The sequence below is a fragment of the Oxyura jamaicensis genome, chromosome 21 (assembly GCF_011077185.1).
Source record: "Oxyura jamaicensis isolate SHBP4307 breed ruddy duck chromosome 21, BPBGC_Ojam_1.0, whole genome shotgun sequence".
NCBI classification, from domain to species: Eukaryota; Metazoa; Chordata; class Aves; order Anseriformes; family Anatidae; genus Oxyura; species Oxyura jamaicensis.
In genome coordinates this window covers 6,459,444-6,470,638 of record NC_048913.1, presented here as the reverse complement: position 1 = coordinate 6,470,638, position 11,195 = coordinate 6,459,444, and the positions used below count along the sequence as shown (strand labels likewise).

Here is an 11,195-nt window from a genome sequence, read left to right as displayed (position 1 = left end):
AAAACTCGCGGGTTGAGATAAAGACAGCTCAACAAGACAGAAAAAGAAGGGGAAAATAATAGTAAGAATGATAAAAATATATCCAAAATAAGTGACACACAATGCAACTGTTTACCACCTGCTGACTGATGCCCAGCCAGGCCCCGAGCAGCAGCCTCTCCCCCCCCCCGACAGCCGACTCCCCCCATTTATTGCTCGGCGTAATGCCGCATGGTGGGGGACATCCCTTTGGCCAGCTGGGTTCAGCTGTCCTGACTGTCCCCTCCCAGCTCCTGGTGCACCCCCGGCCTCCTTGCTGGCAGCACAAGGAGCTGAAAGGTCCTCGCCTCTGGGTAAGCTCCGCTCTGCAACCACTAACCCATCTGCGTGCCATCCACGTTATTCTCATCCTACATGCCAAACACAGCACCACACCAGCTCCTAAAAAGAAAATTAACTCTATCCCAGCTGAAACCAGGGCTCGGGTAATTCTCAACATCGAACTGCTGCAGCAAGACCAGCCCTGAAGGGTGATATCAAACACGTCACATACGGGCAACGTGGCACAGAACATCTCAGCTATGCACTGGTGCAAGATACACCGTATCACGCAAATACACCTTCATAAAGCTTTCTGCTCAATTGATCTTGTTGGCAACAAGTGGGACTCTGGAGTTTTGAACCACCCACCGGAGCACCTAGAAGTGTGGGGTGACTTCAGTCCCCGTGTAGCACTGAGGATTGTTGGCATTTACACTTCACCGCGCGAGATGCAGGAGTGGACATTGCACTAAGACAACATGTGATATGAGGAATGATTACTCCCAGGCTTCTAATTACGTGTACTTAAAAAAAAAAGACACAATTTTAAATTTAAGAGATTTTAAAATGTGGTGTGCCAACTCTGTAGCTTTTTAATGTGTTTCTCTCGGTAGCATCTGCTGGTTGCTGAGAGCAGGCTTTGGTAAAGGGTTCTCAGTGCACTCCAGGATGGAAAACACAACAGCTTTTCTGGGGTTGGGTAAGGATACTGGTAGGACACAACTACAAAGAAGAGTTCTGCTATCTGCTGCACACAGATCAAATACGGCCTTTGGCAATTTGTGAGGTTTATTTATTTATTACCATCATTACCAAGATACCAAAATACTTCAGGAGGCTTTAATCAGGCCACTTTTAAAATCTGTGCTGAGTTGAGAAATAAGGCTAGGGTTTATCTTCACTTCATCCCTGACATGTGCCACATCGTGCAAGTCCGAGCAGGTGTCTCAACAAGGAGCCTTCCTGCTCCCTGCCTGCTAATGCACAACTTAGCTTTCTACTCAGCCAGCCTGGCAGTAAGTCAGAAAGGCTTGGAAATAAATTTGTTTTAAATCCCGGCTTAGCAAAATAAGCAATTCTGCAATAACTGACGTGTCAAATTTCCATTAAAAATAAAACAAGAACAGAAGCAGTACTTTGTTCTCAACTGAAACAGGCTCATCAACAACCAGCGAGTGCTTTCCTCTATGAACACGCTACAGCACAGGGATTTTAAAAAATGCAGGTTGTGATAATAAACAGGCTCCTTTTAAAAACGAAGCTTTTGTTCAGAATACAGTCTTTATTTCATGGCTTTTATCAGAGTAACCAACGTTGCAGATTGTAAGCCAGAATTTTGTTTTATGTCTAGTACAGTCTACACATAAAGTCACATCTACTCAAAGTAGGCTTCACACTAAACACACCAGAATTTATTCCCTGAATAATTTTTTTTTTCCTTTTAGGCAACAAGCCATACGCAGATTTGCTGGGCTGAAATTTTTGTAACAGCTTCACTGCCTTCCTAAAGGTCACCTGCACCCCTAGAAGCACTGGAGAAAAAACTCTCCCATCCAGGTATTTAACTTCAAAACATTTCTGTGAACACATACAATTGCATGCCAGTACACGATATGTCAAGCTAAGGAGGTGAATGGTTGTTCAGTTTTTAAGGGGTATTATTAATCATTCCTGTTATAATAACTGCCTCTCCTGTAGCGGACACAGGGGAAGAGCATTTGCTGCTTTTGCTAGAAGTGAAGCTAGGATAAAGTAGGATGGGATGGCACCCTGAGCTTCTTGAGCATTGTAAAGTAGCAGATACGAACTCACCGATGTTATTCTTACAAAGAACGAAAGCTGAATAAACTTACCATCTCTAAGAGAGAAGGACAAAAGATCCTAAAAAGAGAAAAAAAGAATACTCCAGTTAAAAGTGCAGAAGTACGCCTAGATGTCTTAAAAGGGAGGCATGAAAACCGATGGGACTATGATTTAACTACTGCAGCGTGTCCACTCCTAAACGTGGCATGACAGCAAACTGTAATTGGATGGAGCAGAACAGAGCAAAGCCAAAAGCTTCCAGCACAAAATTGTGCCTATGCAGGAACAAATGGCTGGAGGAGTAGATCAGCACAGGAGGGGAGGGCGGCACCTGCTTGGTACGTGCTGAAGTAGACCATATTTTTTGTTATTAGCACTTGTGTTGCAACTGAAAGCCCCACGATTACACAGGACTTCAACATTTGGAGAAACCAGGCTCTAAGCCTCTCCTACTGCTCTAACATTTTCTGCTCTTCTAGTCACATAGGCTGTATTTTCAACAGGAATAGGTTTGAATGCTATTCAGATGGATCAGTGGCCCCTATTCCCTTTGGCATTCTGGGAATCTGTAGCTCTAGGCAGTAAAGCTGAACTGGCACGGAGTTCTTTTGATTAAGCACTCAAAAACAGAAATCTCAGAATTTATCTGTAAAAAGATTGAGGGACTGTCTTGGCTTTTCACTGGGAAAAAAAAAATGGAAGAACAGATCAATCCAATAGAAGGCTTCTGCGGACAAATCCATGAGAAAAGAGGTCGGTGTTCCTTAGATGAGAACCCCTAATGAACAAGGTAGTGTTTTACTGCTATGTTCTCCTCTTTTATTGTCACCAAGTAACTGAATAAAGTTTAAGTTCTTTATGTAACTACAACGTTAAGCTAGCTCCGTCTAGCTACCTCCCTCTCCTACACACACAAAAGTGCAGCTGAATTTCACAGAGAATCTTCAGCCCTTTGGGAATACAAAAAGTACAGCCAAAGATGGAGGACGCTGCCAAGGAGTTTATGATTATTAGTCCCATAAGCCCCTAAGCAAAATTTGTATCATAAAAATGTCTCTAATCATTTCCCTACTGCATGAGAAGCGTAGGGCAGAGAACAAGCCATCCTTAACCTAGTCCTGCCAGAACAGAAGCAAACTGTAGGTATTACCCAGCCCAAAGGAAGGGTCTGGACTCTGAGTATCATTTTAACATGAGGGGAGTGTGCTATTCCATAAAGGAGAAAAGAGAATTTCCACAGGACCAGAGAAACCAGAAGACTAGGGCAGCTGGACGTATGCATCAGACTGGATGCTTTTTCACAAGGTACAGCCCTAAAACCTTTGCTCCATCGCTGACGAATGTTTACACACACAACAGTTTTCTGCAGACGTGTTGCTCAGGCACCTGCAGGCACACAACTGGTCGAGTGCTCTTCTGCTAAATCCCCGGGTGGCTGCTCCCAGCCACAGAGAAAGCCTGCCTTTGTTTTCCTGCCCTGCAAGCATCTCCAGAAGGTTCTGTTGAGCTGGGCTCAGCACAAAGCAGTCACCACCACACCATCATCCTGCATCCCAACAGCCAGAGCACTCACCCGTGAAAGGGAAGTCCTGGCTTATCTCCAGTCTATGAATAACCATTGTCATTTAAGTTAGGCACCGAATCAGGTCTTCCCTGCTCCTCTCGGTCACCCCACTGCAGGAGAAAAAGGGCCCCAGCCACAATTACTATTCTGTGCATGCTCACGGCTCCCCCAGCTGTCATTTTCTCCAGACTAATGCAGGCAGCCTCCTGAAGAGGGCTGCATTCCGCGCAGAGCCCGTTTATGGGCAGTAAACGGTCCCCAGGTATTGCAAAGGGAGCCCCAGGTCACGGCTCGGGCTCCATCCAGGACACCCAGCGCACAAGGTGGCACCCAGCGTCAAATAAACTCCTTCAAAAATCCGGCCTAAGCATTTAGGTACGTGTAGTTCAAAAGGTGAGAGATGGATGCAGGCAATCAGGTGATAAACAAACTACTGTTCGATTGCATCAGTGACCATTAGCATACGCAACTCTTTCTAATTGCTTAAGGCTTTGCACATACTGCTGTGTAGTCATCTGGAATCCAATCAGCACTGATTAGATTAGTTTACAAGCACGCTCTCCCTCTGTGCAGCAGTTGTGATGTTTCAGTCTCATTTTGAGGCGGAGGTGTTTCTAATTTCTCTGTGGACTCACAAGACTACCCCACACACGTGAAGGAGTGAAACCTTACAAAGAAAGGAAGGCAATCTTTATTTGGAGTCTTTGCCATCTTTTTTAATGCACTGCCACAAGTTCAAAACCAATTTCCTCAGCAGCAGAAAGTTTCCAGTCCACACTGCAGTGCCTCTGTGCGTGGAGAAAAAGAAAAAAAAGCACAGGGCAAAAACCACACGGCATTCTAAATGTGTTCAGAGAAAAAAAAATAAAGATTCATAGATTCGTAAGAACTTTTAATGCTTTCTCACCCATCATGAGGAAACAAAAGTGGGCAAAGTCAACTTCTTTCCCTTCCTTTTGTTGTCACTAAATGCAAATAGAAGACGTATTCCTAACCAACGGGAATCACCGCCTTCTCGTACCACACCCACAACCTGTTTGTTACAACTCCTGTTGTCTAAAAAGGATTCAGTTAACCAACATTTGCATGGATTAGTCACCTGCAAGGAATGCAAGCAAAAATCCACAGGCCTCGAACATCCGATGACTCAATGGTGAGCTCACCTCCAATCTCCTGGCCATGCATCATCCCCTCAGCACCCCTGAGGTGGAGGGCGTTCAGAAACGCAGGCAGCAGTGCTGGCAGGACCCTGCCACTGAACACAGTGAACAATTTGAGCGTGTTCTTGTACTAACCAGGTAAATAAAAGCAGCTGAATGTAAAGAAGCGATACTACCACAAAGCAACGGATGAAGAATTACCAAAGCTTTGTCCCACAGCGTGTTTATTTTCAGGTAACAAGGAAAAAGCTTATCTCAGCGGGGTACCTTTAGGTTTCCCAACGACACCCTGCAAGACTCTTGTGCCTTGCTCTGCAACAACTTTTAGTTGTCTATCTCCTTTGACAGGACAGATCACCTTGGATATATACACGACTGCCTGAGATCCAGCTGGGGAGGCATTAGACTGATAACTACTCCTGATCTTTGCTTTCAACTAATCAAAGAATTGTTATCTACGGCTTCTGTGTTCCACCTGGAACCATGATAAGTACCTCAGTTCTCGTAAGATATTGCACAATCCCACTGACCCAGAGCCCCTTTTGTAAAAGCACATGGAGCCCTCATGCAGGATAAGCTCTAAGCAAGCACAAGTTAATTTTTGCCAAAATTTCACCCTTACTAAACTCGCAGCAGTGCAGGAAGATGTGCCTAACTCTAGAGAATTCATCCTGGGGTAGACAGAACTAGGGAAAAAAGCCTGGGAACTACCAGGCCATCTAGATACAGAAAGAACCAAGAACAGATTTATTTGGAGCAAACAACATCAAAAGAGTGTTTAGAAGATCTGTCCTTGCTGATTAATTAAGATGAAGGTTCTCTGCCACTACACTCAGATTGCTACGCTATTTTGAGCCTTGTAACATGGGGATGTTTGGAGCAGATCCTTTTAAGGATGGCCTGGAAGACACAAAAGAAAGCTGAGATAATGGGAGTGGGTCATGACCGAGGAAGATCCCTCCTATCGTACCTTTACTTACACAGCCTTGCTCTTGCATCTCCTGTTCCATCAGGCTGTCATTGCTGAAGGTGAGTGTGTGATAACCATTACTCACCGCCAGCGTACTGTCTGCTCTCAGGATGCCTCACCACTTCCTTGTGTACGGCGATGGGTGCCAGGTGACCGTGGCCATAGCGTGCCTGGCAGCAACAGCTCTTCGCCCTCGCATACATAACGTGAGAATGAATGAGGACATATCTTCCACAGCTGAGACTCTGAAGCAAAGGTGAATGCCACCAAAATGCGTTGTCTCTTATCTTTACATCAGATTTAACATCAGAACATTACGGCTTCAGTCTCAATAACGCTTTATCAATGAAGCGCCTGTAACTTTTCTCCTTCCAGCAAAAGCTGACTCTGGAGAAAAGACCCTGTGCTCTTTGGATCACCCTCTCTGCTGCAGAACACTTGTTCTGCCTGTACCAGCAGTCTTTCTGCCTGGTTCTCATGTATGTAGAGGTGCTTTGGCGAGGGCAAGGAACCTTAAGCTGTGTAGAAGTTGGTGGATCGGTCCCCCTACACTCATGCTACCAGTGCATATATACATTTCCCTGCTACTACAAAATCCCCCTCGTTCAGGGTAGGGTGAAGGGTAAAAGTACAAAAAATCAGGCCTATCATGTTCAGTGTTTCACTGAAACCCGTAGAATGTCTACATGAATCAAAAATACTGCAAGAGTACAGGCAAAGCAAAAAGGCTGACAGTTCTCTGTAGGGCAAAGGCATCAAAGAAATGACGTTAATTCAGCAGGAACTGCATCTCACGGTCATCACTTCCACGAGCTGTTAATGGATAGAGGGATTGCCAGCCACGCACAGAGCCGCACAGAAACCCCAGTACGCGTATCAGAACCCCCAGTTTTACTGCCCTGACTCTACAAGCAGAACTTCCACTGCAAAGAGACACGTAGGAAAAATCTGCTCTGCAAAAGCAAGCCAGGGCAAGGGCAGTGCATGAACTTACTTGGATAATGACAACAGGATTATCTTTCAAGATGGGATCCTTCAGCAAAAGCTGGGCAAACGTTTCTGTGCCCTCACCTCCTAAACCACTGGCAAATGCTGTCATGGCAGGTAAGACAGCATCAGGCAGGTCCAGCCATTTCACCAAACCACCTATGAATTCCATCCTGAAGGAGCTGTAAGGCAACAGAGGCAGTTAACGCCCTGGAACTGGATGTTTTTGCAAGCTTTCAGTGGTCCCTGCTTTCAAATGCTGATCTACTGCTGCTCACACAAAAATCAAAGCATCCTAAGAAGTCAACAGAAGGTGAGCTTCTCACAAACGAGCTTGCTAAACAAAGCAAGCAATCAGGATGAGGCCAGACCTTTCTTCAAGACATGCTTTGAAGTTTGCTGTATGAAGGGATGCAATTTGTGCTGAAGTACAGAAGTCTTAAAAGGTGTAAGAGAAAGTCAGTATGATTAAGGAAATGGCTGAGAAAACACCTAATGTCAACGTGTCCTTTACATTTCAACAGGCTTCAGAAGAACACCAGCAAGGAAACGGCACGAAAACATCAATGCCAGCGATCAGTCTGAAGAGCGGTCAGGTCTTACAGACTCTCCGTTTTGGGTCACCTTCCCTAATTTGAGCATTCATCTTTGTGAAGAGACCCAGAGCCAAAAGGATCTTCAAATCCTGTACCTCTGAGAGACCCCAAGCACAGCGGTACTAGAAAAACTGCCAGGGCTTAAACCAGCCTATCACTACAATTCAGGGATCTCTCTCGCAGCACTTGGATGCAGAAACACTGGATGCACCAACATGTGCTTAACTCTTTCTTCTTTTTTTAACTCAATCCATCCCACTTGCAACACAGAAGCCAACACAGCTTGGTCTGAGCTGCTACCCAAAAGCCACCTCCTTTGCTCGTCCCCTTGTGACCACGTGCAGTACCTTTGCTCTTTTTCGGGGAACAGCCATGCTAAGGATATCCCACAAAGCGCTGCGTAAGTGAACCTTCCCGGTTCCCCCAGCCGCCGGCTCAGAAGCACGCACGATTCCTTTTCGCCTGCCTGCTCAGCCCCACTGTGCTGTTTCGAGGTCCAGCTTTTCCACTTCTCTTCTGCAGCCATTTTTACCTGCATGTTCAAAGAAGAAAAAGGAGGGAAAAAAAAGAAAATGAAAACCAGGAAGCAAGGAGACAAAAAAGCTTTTTCGCTGCCACACTTGCTGGTGTAGACTAAGCAGGCCTGTCAAGGTGCAGCTGGTGCATCCCGCTGCAACGTGATGCTGTGACCAAAGTCTACAACAGGAGGCCTTCTGTTCACCAGCTCTTAAATTTTTGCATAAAATGACTTGACAGTACTTCTCACAGCAAAATGAGAAGTCCGCTTCAAGGTGCAAAGAGACTGGGCTCCACCTCGGGCATATCACTCACGTGTTTACTGCAAAAATAACGAGTAGAATGAAAGGTCTGCACCTTGTGCAGGGACCAGTACGGCTGCCTGGGAAATAATTTGCCTCTCTCTTCCTCAACCCAAACTGCTCCTCTGTTCGTCTTCCTGATGGTGTTATGAAAGTTGAGTCCAGCCACAGCCTCTGATTAGAAAGACTTTTAATGGGACTTCTTATTTCCCATGGTCATTGCTATGCTTTGCTTAAAATATTCTCTTAACTGTACAGCCTCCCTCTGCATTTCCCAAAACATAACATGCCCACACCACGTGGACCTTGAGCTGGGCCAAAATATTATCTCTGAGAGCACAGAAGCGTTTGCACCTTTTGATTACAAGCTTCCAACTGCTCAGAACTGCTCCCAGGAGCCCCCCTCGTTACACAGGGAGGCCTGGCTGATAACGCAGGCAGCTAACAGAGATGAGTGAAATCAGGCAGACACGACAACATTTCGCGATTTAACGTAGGTAAGAGCCTGCTCCAAACCTCACTTACATCGCTGGAAAGTTCTACCGACCTCATCAGGGCTTGATCAGTTTCCCAAGGGCAAAGCCTGCATTTTGCTTTATGTTTGCTCTTAAGATGCCTCCTTTCCTCTGAGCCCTGGCAAAAGGAAGGGGACTAAACAGGAATTAGGAGCTAGAGTCCTAGAATAAGGATGTGCACCAGAAGAGCAGCTCCTCTTACAGATTTTATTACACCTGTGTTACCTGTCATGGTCTTCCAGGAGAAGTGTCTGTCTTGCCTTCCCGCTCACAAATTAATTTGAGGCAATTCCTATTTCCCAAGGCATGCGCTATCTAACTGCTGGTACGTGCATGGGATGGAGATTCAGCACTCAAAGGCTGATGACTACCGCAGCTCACACCTCTGTCCCCGGGAGAGCTCAGCCCCCCTGCAACACACACCTCCTGGTGCCATCTGGGGCCTGAGCACACAGGTCTGCGGCATCGTGGTGTGTTTCCACTGAAACATCACATTCCAGCAACATGGGAGCATGAAGTCCGCAGGAATAAATGAACCGTGTTATTTCCACACCGATCGTGAGAAGGGAATGGCCAGATTATGCTTCCCCAAGGAGAGTGGTGCCTGGAATTGGTGCCAGGCCCTCCACCGTACCGGCCCCACCACGCAGCAGCAGCTGTACCCACAGAACTGCAGCTCCGGAGGCTGAGCAGGATGCGTCCCCTGCCCCAAATCCCAAGACTTCCTTTATTACCTCAGGAGCTCCAAAGTCCTTGTTTGGATCCTCAAAATCCATCTCACAACACTCACTAAATTCTGACCCTCCAAAAACATCCAGAGCCTGACTTACCAACCAATCTGCCTAGGAATAATCCATCATAAAGTATCAATAACTTCACAAACAATAACTTGGCATGCCAACTCACTTCTGGGCACAGACGTATTAGCTTAGTATGGGAACCAGCATTGAAAATAAAATTCCCTTCGCTGCTGTGATAGATTTATCGATTTGTTAAGAAGCCAAACCAGCAACCCCCAGAATATTTTATCTAGCCCTAAAGTTCCTGAGATGTTCGTAGACACCATGAGGAAAATGGTGTCCTTAAGGAAAAAAAAAAAAATTAACAACAGATCTGAGGAAGAGGTAAGAGCATCCAGATGGCTCTGAGGCAAGAAAAAAGAGAGCATTGATCCTATTTCCACCCATCTTTGCTTTGGTTTAAGATGTGGCAGATTGACCCCCCCCCCACGCTCTCTACAGCCAGAGCTAGTACAGCGATGCTGGCATCACGTTTGTTCTAAAGCACAACCGAAGTGGCATGTTAACCTTCAAGGCCCCCAAAAGTTTATTGGGCATCTCGACAACTTCAAGGAAGTAGTTGTCAACAATTCTTCAGACGGGGCTGGCCAAAAAGTCCCTCACAGAGGCATATTAGAGGGCCAAACTACACGGACCCCCTACGACTGCAAAAACATTTACGCAGATGCGTTTTCTTGGGAACTTGTGTGGGGCTCCAGAACCACAGCTGCTGCCAGCACCACGGCCTTTGCTTTTAGTCCATCAATACTAAGTGCAAACGTGGAAGGCAATTAATCCAGTCCTGGATAAAACTGCTTCTCACCTCAAAACACGTGAAGGCAACACAGGCTGCTGTGTAGACGTGTCCTAAATAAATGTAAATCAGAGATTAGAGATGGAGGGCAGAGGGACAGGGGCATGGCAAAGCTAAAAGGTGAAGCATTTGCAAAATTAAGTGTGTTGGACGTGGTTAAAGCAGATACTTGAGCAGTCATTTAGGAGCGGGGTCCTTACACGTAACGCAGCAAAGCCTTTCAGAGGCACGTTACCAGCAAACAAACAACATTCAGTGGAAAAACACGAGGGAGACGCCTCAGCTCGGGACTGACGCTGCCACTTATGCTGCTGCTCAGTTTTATCGCAAGTCCTTCAAAGTCGTACCAAAACCAGCCACCCCTCCGCAGCCCCCTGAGGAGAGCGACCCCTTGCAAGGGCGGGAGAGCCCAGGGGGGCGGACGCCGCCACAGCTCTGCCCTCAGGAGCCGCACCGCGACCGGTCTCGGAGCCGAAAGAGCCCCGGGAGCCCCGGGACCTCTCTCCCCGCCTCTCCCACCTCCCCCGGCCCGGCTCCGACCTGCTGCCAGCCCGGCCGGCATGAGGGGCCGCAGCGCTCCCAGCCGCCGCCGCCTCCCGCCCCTTCCGCCCTTGTCACCCCTACGGAGACTGCGTAAGGGCGGCGGGCAGCCCTGGGCGGCCCTACGCTCTCCTACGCTGCTGGCGTAGCCTAAACAGGGCGGGAGGGCGGCGCACTGTGTTGAGGGGGGATGCGTGTGGTGCTGGGTTTATGGCAAGCCCCGCTCCCTGCCTTCGCCCCATTCTTGGCGTTTGCCCCGCTCCCGGCCTCCCTAAGGGGGTTGTGATAGGGTTGTGGTAGCGGTGGGATGGCAGCGAGGCCTGGTGCTGCTTCAGTCAAGATGGGTGCC

The 11,195-nt window shown here is 47.3% G+C and overlaps 1 protein-coding gene across 5 annotated transcripts in view; it reads right to left on the bottom strand.

Annotated features, from left to right (window-relative positions):
* TMCO4 (transmembrane and coiled-coil domains 4) overlaps positions 1–10,892 on the bottom strand; it is a 39,324-nt gene extending 28,432 nt beyond the window's left edge. For 2 of the 5 annotated variants that reach the window (XR_004755698.1, XM_035344613.1), the window contains exons 1-5: positions 10,847–10,883; positions 10,316–10,359; positions 7,728–7,912; positions 6,792–6,966; positions 2,154–2,181 (exon numbers count right to left, since the gene is read on the bottom strand). Coding sequence is in view for 4 of the 5 variants with exons in the window: in XM_035344613.1 (XP_035200504.1) it covers positions 2,154–2,181; positions 6,792–6,966; positions 7,728–7,912; positions 10,316–10,359; positions 10,847–10,868 (454 nt within the window). In the remaining variant the exon portion in view is untranslated. Of the gene's footprint in view, positions 1–2,153; positions 2,182–6,791; positions 6,967–7,727; positions 7,913–8,253; positions 8,370–10,315; positions 10,360–10,846 lie in introns of those variants that run through there. The other 3 variants (XM_035344614.1, XM_035344616.1, XM_035344615.1) reach the window with 3 other exon arrangements.
* Between the last annotated feature and the right edge of the window lie 303 nt (positions 10,893–11,195).